The 13,775-nt window shown below is 38.9% G+C and overlaps 2 protein-coding genes across 2 annotated transcripts; both read left to right on the forward strand.

Annotated features, from left to right (window-relative positions):
- The first annotated feature begins 4,115 nt into the window (after positions 1-4,115).
- On the forward strand, positions 4,116-5,990 carry LOC128382801 (NACHT, LRR and PYD domains-containing protein 1b allele 2-like). Its single transcript, XM_053342806.1, has one exon. It carries the CDS (start codon positions 4,116-4,118, stop codon positions 5,988-5,990), a length of 1,875 nt encoding a protein of 624 aa, XP_053198781.1.
- A 4,814-nt stretch (positions 5,991-10,804) lies between these two features.
- LOC128382802 (NACHT, LRR and PYD domains-containing protein 1b allele 3-like) lies at positions 10,805-12,655 on the forward strand. The gene has a single exon (XM_053342807.1). It carries the CDS (start codon positions 10,805-10,807, stop codon positions 12,653-12,655), a length of 1,851 nt encoding a protein of 616 aa, XP_053198782.1.
- Positions 12,656-13,775: the final 1,120 nt, after the last annotated feature.

Genomic DNA, 13,775 nt, shown 5'->3' on the forward strand with positions numbered 1-13,775 from the left:
GCCAGAAAGTCTTCCCCAACTGCCCTCAAACTGGGTGAATAAGTGTTAATGTGACTTATAAAAAGGGAAGAGTGAGTTTTCAAGTTTCAAGAGTCATTAACGACACCATCAACCACACCATGTGCTTGATGGTGTTAATGTGATGTCTGGTAAATGGTTGCCCATGATCATGTGATGATCATGAAACTCTCTGGAAAATGTTACACCAAACTAAATATTGACAATTCCTTACATGTCTGCAAACACACATAACTTTGAGTGCCCTTGTAGCTGACGGGTTACGCCATATGCCATACACTCGCAAAGTCCCAGGTTTGAGTCCGGCAAGGGGCCTTTGTTCCTGTCAGTCTCTCTGCCACCAACTCTCCGATAAAGGCAAAAAACCCCTAAAAAATAATGTTAAAACAACAACACATGACTGCTTCAGCAATCAGTTTACACATCTGCATTTTTTCTTGTGGGAAAGACTTAGACCAGACATATGTATGCCAGCATTCAATCTACATATGTACGTTGCAACATGTGATTCAACCACAAAGCCGTTCAAGTACCACAATTTAAAAAAAAATGAAGCAAATTAGGAAATCTCAAAATGAGAAAGAGGAACATGTAACAGTGCAGTGGTTTGGCTCAGTTTTTTCAACAACAACAAAGATCTATAGCACAGAGGAATAAGATATATGAGACTCTGCACACACATAAAGTATTTATACTACTAAATAGATTGGTTAATTGGTTTGTCTCTACACAATATGTAACAATTGTCAGAATTATACTTTAAGATCAGAGGGTACACTCATAAGTCACTTGGCAAAGATTACAGGACAGTCTGAGAGAAAGAATCATAATTTTAGGGTGTAGAAATATGTTTTTCTGGTTAATGTGCTGTTAATCATCATATAGTAATAAAATAAAAATAAAAAGTTGAATTATAGCACTTATGAAAACAAGAGATTACAAAGTGCTCTAGAATATACATTAACACAGAGAAATTTACTAAAATTAAATAAATTAATAGGGCAAAAATACATTTTCAGAAGTTGTATATAAACATAGCACAAAAAGTAAGGAAATCTGTGTTTGGTAGAGTATTTCTTTGTTGTAACAATGCTTCTTGGCAATAAATCTTATACCGTTGGAAAGCCTGTTTATTTCCCTTTTTAAATGGAGCCACATTTGTAAGCAACATGCATTTGTGGGATGAGCAGCAGAGATGCCAGACACCTTATTTTGCTGTTGCTATTGACTCTTGTTTTGAGCTTTTGGTACTCCCAGGCAGTGGTGTGCACAAGGGGGGGGCGCAATTGTTGGCCCAATTGTTGAAAAACGCACGCTAAAGGGCCCTATTGGGAGCCAAAACGCGTGCTAAACTGCCCTCCTGGTTGGCAAAACAAACTAAACTGACCTCTTGGAAGCTGAAAACACGTGCTAAAGTGCCCTCTTGGGAGCCAAAACGCGTGCTAAACTGCCCTCCTGGTTAACAAAACACACTACACTGCCCTCTTGGGAGCCAAAACGCTTGCTACGGTGCCCTCCTGCTTGGAAAAACAAGCAAAACTGTGCTCTTGGGTGGCAAAAAAGTGCGCTAAAGTGCCCTCTTCAGTGGCGAGAACGTGCTGTATGTGCCTTTTTTTTTCTTTTCGCCCCCACCCTTCAAAAAGTCTGTGCACACCACTGCTCCCAGGTGCTGCCAATCAGGTACCAATCATCCACCTGTGAGCATGTCAGTTGGTATCTGCTCCAGTAATCAGCATGCCATGTTTGACTGATCAGGACAGGGCCCGTACGATAGGGCAACTTCAAGCTGGTGTTCCACAAAACCCAGTTGCAGAATAATTTAGAGTGAGCCCAAGCTGTGTGAAGAAGTCTGAAGAAACAAGACATATTGGCAATTTAACAATGTATTGAATTAACAAACAGGAGCCTCGGTATTGTGTGTAAGAACGATACACAGCCAAAACAGCCTGGCAGCTCATCCTCATGTCACACATTGCCGTGCGATGGCATCACATTCTTCAACCAGCATTTGTCATAAGTCAGTTAATGTGGTTGTGTTGGTCACTCTGGCACGAACAGCACGTGCAAGCTGATCCCACAAGTGTTCAATGGGGTTGAGGTCAGGACTGCTGGCAGGCTGTTCCATCCTCTCCACTCCCAAATAACAGACTAATTCACAATTTAGAAAAAATTACAGATACTACAAATATCACAGGAATATAACAGCAATATGATAGTGATGGAGGATAATAATCAGTCATCACTGTTATACCACTGCATAACAGAAAGTATAAAATAACATTTCACAATCTTTACACAGTCTTTATTCTGTTGTATGTACATCATTATTCAACTGTTTTATTTACAGTTTTTTGTTTGTGGTTTGTGGAAAAGAAAAAAGAAAAAAATGCAGCATGAAACTGAAAATAACCAGTGCATAGCTGTGAATACGGTGGATGACGAGGAGGAAAACACAGACACCAAGGTTTGAAAACCACAGGTAGACTGACCATCCGTGTCATTTCTTCATTTTTAACATTGTTTGAAGAATCAGCTCACAGGTAGGTCGCATATAACACTGATGTCATTGACATTTGAAATATCAGCTAAAACTTACAACTCATGTTTGTGAGTTTGCTAGAAATGTAAATTAGAGGATGTGTGGGATGATCAGTTTATATTTATATCAAAAGAGGCTGAGCTGGCAGGAAAACACTGAGTATAACTGTTACTGGTAAATATGTATAACAGTCTCCTTTCTGTTATCCAAGTTTATTTCTGATTATTCTTAATATAAAGTCACCATTTGGGACGCAGTCGCTTTTACAAAGCTTGCATGGGTTTGTTGGCCAGTTTTTATTGCATCAGTTAAAAATATGACAGAATAACTTACTAATGTAACCTTAGTGACATTTTATTGCAGGGGCTATTGTAGGACCAGACCTTTAGGGGGACTCAGCTCCTAATGAGAATTTGACATACAATGCCCTTCAAGTATTAAAAAGAAATACAATAATTATCTATTTATTTAAAATTTCCCCTGTTTTATGGGCTATTTTGATGACTTCACTTCACTGTGATATGGCCTTTAACAGTTTGTCCGTCATAGCTGGTTACTCTGATTGTGATCACTGATGGTTATCAGTAAGAATGCACATGGACCTGGCTTTAACTCCACTGATGAATCTTTATCGCAAACACAGCATCTTGTACTTGAGTGTGACTGACAGCAACTGAAACATCTGTTTCATAGTGCGAAAACTTTTTGTTTTGTTTTACTTTTTATTGTTTCCCTTTCAGAGTTCACATAACAAGTACCTGTGCAGTTGTTTTGAAAATGAGCCAGACCTCTGAGTGGAAATACAAATAGAAACAAACCAACGCTGCATGAAGTATATAAACATTAAATTAAAGGGGATTGGGTGTGGCTCAGCAGGTAGAGCAGGTTGTCCACTAATCAGATGGTCAATGATTTCATGACTATAAACTTACTCACTCAAAACATACATATTTTCAGTTTTAGTTCACATTAACATTTTTATTATTTTGGTTTTAGTGTGCTGGAGGGCAGTATATTAAAAAGTGTCATTGTTACCTTTAGCAGAGCTCACATTTGACGGGAGGTCTTTTGTTCAGGAAACAGTCCAGACAGATTTCTAAACAGGACATTCAGAGACAGACAGACTTTTTTGAACACATCTTCTTGACAATGGCAAATCCACAAGGGGTGTGATGCACTGAGGCAAGAAGGGGAGCCAATAACAGACTTAATATGGTTAATCTTTGTATTTGGGGTTAAACACCTACACAGAATGTATTTAGTTTAATTAGTGAGATATTTCATTTTTGCATCTTCTACTTCATTCCAGGGTACAGGAGCAGCATGAACATTTCTTAAATCTCTGACATGAGTAAAAACAATGATGAAACACAGATCTGAAAGACCAGAGAGTCAAACTTTTGTCCCAGAAAGAAAAGAAAAAAGAGCACAAACACCTACCTTCAACATTATTGAAACTGCAAATAGTTGAGAGTATGGGCATAGTTTGATGAAATCACCAGCTGTGGAACTTCGAAGAACAGAAAGAAAAGCTTTGTGTTTCGGCAGAGCAGCCAGAATGATCAGGGGCTCTCTATCCAGGATTAGCAGAGATCATTCTCACAAGACCTCTGAATCCAGAAGTTTTCACTCAGATTTAAGGAATCAAGACGCTGAAGATTACAGACCGTTAAAACGATTGAAAGAAAGACCATTGGAATGCACAATTGATGGGGACTCCACCTGCTTTAGATCTCTGTTCAGAAGCAGGCCCACAGTCCTGCAGCATGCTGTTTACACTGATGTAGATGATATAGATGATATAGCACTTCCTACAGGGTACCAGCAAGCAAGGAAACCTATTGCCATGGGACAGTTGTTACCTTCCCATAGGACAGCCAGAAGGATCAGCAGCATAACTGATAGTGGCTCCAGCTCTTATAGCTCTCTGCCCATACCCTCTGCTGTTCCTGGACGTCGACATCCCCAAAGCAGACCCACAGTCTTCCAGGACTCCACTGTATGCACTGAAGCAGGCAGAGTACATGATGCATTCAATCTGTTGTCTGTAAGCTCTGAAAGTCAGTCAGGAGGTGACAGTGAAGCTCTGGTAGACATGGAGACACCTCTTACAGTTGAGCACTACTCTGTCACTAAAACCCTGCCAACACATTCCCACCTCCAAACCTATTCCTTGGATCCAGGTTTGAGGAGAAGACACTCCAGTAGCTTGCCTCATTCACACAGTGTGCCTGCATTTAATCAAATACCTTCTGAAAAGAACAAGAGCTTTACAAGAGCTGAAAGTGTACCTGACATGTTGTTAAAAGACAGCTTTGAGGAGTTTATACCTGATATCACTGTTGATGAAAACGAGAAAACCTACAGATTCCACTGTTCCCATCAATTCCTGTACCGGTGCACTTTGACAGGTCTGGTGTTTCACATGGAGGGAGAAGGGGACATGGTTTACAGGATTGTCCCCTGGAACCACAGACTACTGGCCCAATATCACAAGAAGCCTGCAGGACCCCTGTTTGACATCAAATGTCTCCAGGAGTCTGTGTGTCAGCTTCATCTCCCACACTGTGAGATCCGCTCCACAGGTGGATGTAAATTCCTGTCAGTTGCTCATGTGATTGAAGAGGGCATCGAGTTTATTACTCCTCATAAGATAACAGAAACTCATGTCATTATAAACATCACAGAGTTTTCTGGTTTTGGTATGGTCAAGGATGAAGACTCTCCTCCTGACCCGGTCGAAGCACGGGTGCTGCTGTTCTACAGACCTCCAACTGATCCTGATCCTGAATCTGTCCTCAATGTGTTGTTGCTACCAAAGAACATTGTGCTGCATGATGTGCAGCAAATGAGGAAGAAGTTAGTTGGAGATGAGAGGTACGTCGAGATATCTCCACACTGTAAACTGATCCCAAAGCAGGAGTACACACTGTCCACTAGTCCTGAAGACGACTCAGTTCTAGTTCAACCAACAGAAGCAGAATTTGATGCGGAGTCCTACGACAACTACTTTCCATCATTCCAGGTGAATTTAGAAACAATCATGAGATATATGAAGCTGTTTTTGAGAGAAACCAACAGCTCCCACAGTGTCTGGGAAAGACATGTTCGTCTTTTGTCCACTGGAGTAAGAAAGCCCTGTGGGCAGAGCGCTCTGAGCTCCCCTTCCACTGAGAGGCTAAAGTACATATGGACCGGCTTCATCGATGGGATATCAGAACCTGTTCTCGAAAGTCTGCTGGACAAGCTGTTTGAGAAAAAGGTGATAACTGATCCTGAGAGGGAGTCAGCAGAAAAGATGAAAAATAGAAGAGACAAGGCTCGTTTTGTCATTGACACGGTGACGAAGAAAGGTGAAGCTGCAAGTTCAGAAATGATTGAGTTTCTCTGTGAGGTCGACCCCTTCCTCTGTGAACATCTTGGGTTGATCTGAAGCACAATTAAAAGGCAGGACATAGACTTTATGTTGAGTTCAACTTTTAAACAAATGTGGCCAAAGAAGTTCTTTAAGTAAAAAAAAGGCTACTGTACAAACTACACCTGCCGAGGAAAATTGTGTGATGTGATTGAAAAATGTCATGGTCTAAATAGGAGATCAATTCCCTGCTTGTATTCATTTAACCTGAATATACACGAATAGCTGTTTTGTGAGGTGGCACACATGTTATTAATCTGTAAAGTAATGTTTTTTATTTTCGTTCCTCATCTTGTTTTATTATTTTGAATCCAAACCTGTGCACTCAGGTAGAGGGCCAGTTAACTGAGTTATTACTGGTGAAATATCACTGTCTGCTGGATGTGTAACAATCAGTTTAAACTGCTGTTGGGTTGATGCAATACTATAAGTTCAGTGCTATAAATATGCTCTATATTGGTGTAGCTGCATCACTACTGAAACAACTATTTCCTGTCACAATTCTTCAGATATTATCCTCAAATACTGTGACTGAAGGTAGTCAGCAGGCTTACTGTTTTAAATATATTAGTCACACACTGCATTTATTCGCAGATTTGATTTACACTGCTTATGTGACATAACCAACAAAGTGATTTGAAAGTTGTGATATTCTTTTAAATATCTTGGGTCTGTTTTTGATCAAGCCTTCACCTTTTCTGAGCTTTACAAAAAATCAGGGAGACAGTACAGAGTATCTGTACAAAGACAAATATATATAAAATAATTATTAATACCACATGCTGCATATCAGTTAGACTGGGAATTAATGGACATGCCAACATTGTTTTGAATCCAATGTATCATTTTACTTCTTAAATTGCTCTTATTATTTGCAGCCATTTCTTTCTTTCTTTTTACAAAGTTGCATCTAATATAATGCCTTTTTTTTTACTTGCTGTCTTTTATAACATGTGATGTGAATGATGTGATGTAAATGTTGATTTTCATGCTGCAAGCTGAAGACAAATCTCTTCTTTCCTGTAACAAAGATTGACAATAAAACATTTTATGATTTGATATGATTCATAAAACAACTAAAATACAGAAATACCTAAACAAGGCCTTTTCAGTTTAGTTCAGTTTGAGCTTAGATGAGAAGTTTTATTTATGGTGCATGTTTTTGCAATCCAACTGGGGCCACTTTTGGAAACACATAATAATAATAATAATAATAATAACAACAACAACAACAATAATAATAATGATAATAATAATAATAATAATAATAATAATAATAATAATAATAATAATAATACGACTAAATAGATTAGGTAAAGGTTGGTTTGGCTCTGTGGATGAGATTTATTCACAATAAGCAAAAAAAAATCACCAGAATAATCTTTTAAGACAAGAAGTAAATTATAAATCACTTGAAAAGAGGCAACAATTGTAGGAAAAAATAAAAGATTAAGAATTTGGGGGTGTATGTAGCACCGTGTGTTTGGAAAGAAAGGGAAATATTAGCACCCCTTAATGTTTTTTTTAACTAATTGAAAGCTAAAGTCTCAAAACAATGATATTACATGATCATTTACCTTGCATTATTTATAGCTGGGTCTTTTACTAGGATGCGTTTTATTCCTGCTATGCACAATATCGCCAGCAGGGGGCAGTCTATGCATCACACTACACTGGGCATCAGCAGCTGAAGCTGGCGGAGCAGAAGGTGTCATCATTCAGTGAGGAATGAGTTAAATGAACACAGGACAGAGAGCATACTGACTAAACTACAGTATATCTTCATATTTCGTACAGGTAAGTCAACAATCAACAAAACCTTGGCAATGAAGAATATTAGTACATTTGAGTAAATCCGTAGTTTGTGACACGCAGAGACGTTAAAGTTGGCCTTTACTGAAAATGAGTTTCTCCTCGCTTTTTGCGGTTAAATGGCGGGAATTAATTCAAATATTACCACTAAACTACACGACAGTTTGGTGCTTTTCACTGTGAGCTAAAGTTGGTTTTAATAAATGAACCGAGTCACATATATGAGAGATTTATATCAGTAATAAAGTGAAATGTGGCTGAAGTGATGGGATGATTTTTTTAGCAAAGTAGCATAATAACAGTCAGTGAGCCAATGTTAAGCAGGCTGATGCTACAGTCTATGTTATTTATATGCTATGTCCTCATTAATGTGTAAAATAAGAGTACAAGTTTTAAAATGACCTCATACATTATTCACTGTCGGTGCTTTTTATTGTAACTTTCTGCAAGTACACAGGGGAATATAGGCTAGTTAGGGACACTGTGATAGCTGCATGATTTTAGTAAAGAAAACAATTCATTCACAAGAACATCATTAGGGTTTAACAGTAGTAATAAGACAAGAGAGGTTCATACTGTCATGCAGACTGGAACAATGTTAAAGACTTACCTATTACTCCTATTACTTACCTGTGTTTTCATGTAGACTCTTGACTTGAAGGAGAGCAGCCTATAGTGTTACAGGTAGACTCTTATGTAGGCTACCTGGTAACTTACCCATAATGTGGACTCTGTGTAAAAGAGAAATATAATTGGACATAAACACTTAGCTTAAATATGTAAACCTTTGAAAAGAGGAATACAGTTATGTGTATTTATGGCCTTTTGTATGAGTCGTCAATTGTATTGAAATGTTTATATGTTATATTTGGTTCTGTTGTATAAGCACAAGGTAGTAAGGCAGACAGTATACAAGCAGCAGAGTAGAGAAAGTCTTCATTACATGATGAGTGAGTAGGGAGTAGTAGGCTTCTGACTAAATATATCTTCATATTTGGTACAGGAAATAAATTGTGTTTCTTGTTCCTGTGCTGTTAATTGTTTAATTGATAGTAATATAATAAATTTGATTTATAGCAATTATCAAAACAACAAATTACAAAGTGCTTTACAGGAAAAGGAAAAATTCACACATGCAGATAAATTTACCAAAATTGAACAAGAGAATGAGGCAAAAATAGATTTTCAGAAGCTACATAAAAATAAAAATAAATCAAATAGGATTATAAACAGTTATCAATGCCATATCAATCTAAACCTCACAGTCCTTATTATAATAAAAATACAGCATTATTGGGCTGTTGTATTTTCTGTTAGTTATTGGTAGTTTGGGGTAATTTTTTAAACAAAAAAATTACAGGATGAAACTGAAAATAACATTCCACTAATATTCAGCTCAGTTGTTTTGAACATTGTGAACAAAACCAAAGTAGGTGAAAACAGACACAGAAGGTTGAAAACCACAAGTTCACCAACCATCTGTCATTTAATCATTTTTAACATTGACGACTGAACTTGTCCTGTGAAACTCAAAGATAAGTCAGATGTAAAATGGATGTCTTTACATTTTAAATATCAACAGAAACTTATAACTTGTTTTTGTTAGTTTATGTAGACTGTAGGATGTACAATTGTGTGAGATGATAAATTTATCTTTACATCAAATGAGGCTGATTTGGTGATACTGGTAATACTATTCTATCAAATGAAAATGAACAGGTGAATTATTCTGCATTATTTCCATAAAAAAAGAAGAAAAAGCAGACAGATTTACCAGTGTAGTGGACACTGAGTTTTAGGCTTCCATTTGTGTTATTTGCTGTTCCAATTAACTTAATATGATCTGATATCTGGATTTATTAAAAGTGAGAAAAATCATGAGCTGAAAAGAAAAGGCTGAAGGAACAACTGTGAAACTTCCTGTAATTATAGTCAAACTGTTAAATTTACCTGTGGCTTTACATTACTGAAATAACCCCCCAAAAAAGTCACTAAGGTTGCATTATAATATGTTTAACTGATGCAAGACACCCACAAATCCATCTATGGTTTAAAAAGTTACTAGCCCCAAATCTGATGAAGACAACACCTACATGTGCCAGCAGGTGTTTTCATCCTAAAATAGTCCAGGCAGATTTCATAAAAGGACATTTATAGATTATTTTTGTGAACACATGGTCTTCATGATAATGGCAAATCCACAAAGGACGTGACATATTGAGGCCAGAAGAGTGAGCCAACAGCAGACTTAATATGGTTAATCGTTTGTGGTATTTGGGCTTAAAAGCTGGCACAGAATTGTATTTGTTGAATAGACAAACAGGATATTTCATTTTTGCATTTTCTATTTCATTTCAGGGCACGGGAGCAGTGTGAACATTTCTAAAATGAGTAAAAAAATGAATAAACGCAGATCTGAAACACCAGAGAGTCAAACTTATGACACATTAAATAGAAGAGGAACAGATACTTATGACGCTTTACAGGGGAGAGACACTTATCAGTACGATTATAACTTAATGAGATCACCAGCTGTGGAACCTCAAAGAACAGAAAGACAAGCGTCGTGTTTCGGCAGAGCAGCCAGAATGGTCAGGGACGCTCTGTCCAGGATTTGCAGAGATAATTCTCAAAATACATCTGAATCCATAAGTTTTGCTCCTGTGCCCAGCATGTCAGGGCACGGGAGCAGTGTGAACATTTCTCAAATGAGTAAGAAAATGAATAAACGCAGATCTGAAACACCAGAAAGTCGAAATTATGACAGATTAAATAGAACAGGAACAGATTCTTATGAGACATTACATAGTAGAGGACAAGGAAAAGATACTTATGGCGAATTAAATAGAACAGGAACACATTCTTATAACAATTTAAATAGTGTAGGAAAAGGAAGAGATACTTATGACACTTTACAGAGGAGAGACACTTATCAGTACAAACATAACTTAATGAGATCACCAGCTGTGGAACCTCGAAGAACAGAAAGACAAGCGTCGTGTTTCGGCAGAGCAGCCAGAATGGTCAGGGACCCTCTGTCCAGGATTTGCAGAGATAATTCTCACAATACATCTGAATCTAGAAGTTACGATCCACTCCAAAAGAGGTCTGATGTAAGGAATCAGGATTGTAACGTGTACCAACCATTAATTCTCAGACATAATGATGAGCGTTATAGCCCTCGGAGGGGGACCATAGTCCTCCGGTCCTGTGCTGTCTATACTGAAGATGACGATATCGACAGGGCACACATTAGTACACAAGCTCCAAAAGCTAGAAAACATATAGCCAAGGGACAATCATTACCTTTCTACAGGACAGGGAGAATGATCAACATTGAGTGTGGCGCCAGCTCTTATAACTCTCTGCTCGTACCCCCTGCTGTTGCTGAACTTCAACATCCCCAAAGCAGACCCACAGTCATCCAGCACTCCACTGCCTGCACTGCACCAGGTGGAGGACATAGTGCATTCAATCTATTGTCTGTAACCTCTGAAAGTCAGTCAGGAGGTGACAGTAAAGCCCTGGTGGACATGGAGGCACCTGTTACAGTTGAGCACTACTCTGTCACTAAAACCCTGCCAACACATTCCCACCTCCAAACCTCTTCCTTGGATGCTGGTTTGAGGAGAAGACACACCAGCAGCTTGCCTCATTCACACAGTGTGCCTGCACTTAGTCAAATACCTTCTGCAAAGAACAAGAACTTTGCAACAGCTGAAAGTTTACCTGACATGTTGTTAAAAGACAGCTTTGAGGAGTTTACACCTGATATCACTGTTGATGAAAATGAGGAAACCTACAGATTCCACTGCTCCCATCCAGGCCTGTACCGGTGCACTTTGACAGGTCTGGTGTTTCACATGGAGGGAGAAGGGGACGTGGTTTACAGGATTGTCCCCTGGAACCACAGGCTACTGGCCCAACATCACAAGAAACCTGCAGGACCCCTGTTTGACATTAAATGTCTCCAGGAGTCTGTGTGTCAGCTTCATCTCCCACACTGTGAGATCCGCTCCACAGGTGGATGTGACGTCTTCTCAGTTGCTCATGTGAATGATGAGGGCATCGAGTTTATTTCTCCTCATAAGATAACAGAAACTCATGTCATTATAAACATCACAGGGTTTTCTGGTTTCGGTAATGTCAAGGATGAAGACTCTCCTCCTGACCCGGTCCGAGCGCTGGTGCTGCTGTTCTACAGACCTCCGACTGATCCTGATCCTGAATCTGTCCTTAATGTGTTGTTGCTACCAAAGAACGTTGTGCTGCGTGATGTGCTGCGTATGAGGAAGAAGTTAGTTGGAGATGAGAGGTACATCGACACATCTCCACACTGTAAACTGATCCCAAAGCAGGAGTACACACTGTCCACTAGTCCTGAAGACGACTCAGTTCTAGTTCAACCAACAGACGCAGAATTTGATGAAGAGTCCTACGACAACTACTTTCCATCATTCCAGGTGAACTGGGAAAAAAATATTAAAAGTATTAAGCTGTTTTTGAGAGACACCAACAGCTCCCACAGTGTCTGGGAAAGACGAGTTTGTCTTTTGTCCACTGGAGTAAGAAAGCCCTGTGGGCAGAGCACTCTGAGCTCCCCTTCAAATGAGAGACTGATGGACATACGGACCTGCTTCATCGATGGGATATCAGGACCGGTTCTCAAAAGTCTGCTGGATAAACTGTTTGAGAAAAAGGTGATAACTGAATCTGAGAGGGAGTCAGCAGACGAGATGCAAAACAAAAGAGACAAGGCTCGTTTTGTCATCGACACGGTGAGGAAGAAAGGTGAAGCTGCGAGTTCAGAGATGATTGAGTTTCTCTGTGAGGTCGACCCCTTCCTCTGTGAACATCTTGGGTTGATCTGAAGCACAATGAAAAGGCAGGACATAGACTTTATGTTGGCCTGGTGGTTAGAATCAATCAATCCCTTCTTGAGTGTTTTTTTTTCATTATTATTATTTTGGACTTTTTTGCATCGGTGCCTTGGCAGAATTAAACCAGGGACGTTGCTGTTACGTGGCATCAGCTGTAACTACCAACAGTGCCCTCCCAAACGTTTGAGTTTTTAATGTTTGTCTGTTTGACAATTTTTCATGAAATTAAGAGAAAAATGTGTACATTTGTCTTGACAGCTGTGAGTTGTGAGTTTTGCCTGAAGATAGAACTCTCATCTACTGTCCATCACCTAGACATCATGACCTGGTGAATCCCTTTACTGTACATTGGTTAATAAATGTTATATAACATCATTGATTAGTTGTCAGATATTTATATTTTTTATATTTTTATGTACATATATTACTTGATTAGTTTGAAAGAATTCCAGTAACAGGGCAGATTTAACTCGATAAGGCTGATAGGAAACAAAGGAAAATTTTAAATCAACATTATTGTTCTAATCTCTAATAGAGGGAAGCTCAAGATTCATTAAACTGAAACAGTGTTTAAATCTTCAGAACAAGGCTTCAACTGATGACTCATTTGTCTCAGGTCGAAAGTTACTGGCATGAATGCTCATTTTTAAAGTCAGGTGCAGTGCCCTATATATTACCATAATGCAGCGCTGTGGGCAACAGGCTAGCTAGGCTGTGTTTCCTGTTGATGATGCTGTGTGGTTTGTCTTTCTCTGAGAATCTCCCTGATCTGTTTGCACAGAGTGAACGTGAAATTGAGAGAGTTTAGAGCCATCTGCTGGTGGACATGAGCTCCTGTTAACTGTAATTTTTAAAGGGGACATATTAAACACACTCCCTATATATTCTTTGATATTTTCATTAAAGGCCCCTAATGGAATATCTTTGCATGATTTACAGTCAAAAACTCCTTATTTATCTTATACTGGCCCTTTATACCTCAGTTCAGCATCTCTTGTCTGAAACAAGCCATTTTAGCTCTTGTGTGTCTTTTACCAGTCCAGTGTGTATACTTTAGTGCCATCTAGTGGTGAGGTTGCAGATTGCAGCCAACTGAATAACCCTCCTCTCA

Source organism: Scomber japonicus, chromosome 21 (assembly GCF_027409825.1).
Source record: "Scomber japonicus isolate fScoJap1 chromosome 21, fScoJap1.pri, whole genome shotgun sequence".
NCBI lineage: Eukaryota > Metazoa > Chordata > Actinopteri > Scombriformes > Scombridae > Scomber > Scomber japonicus.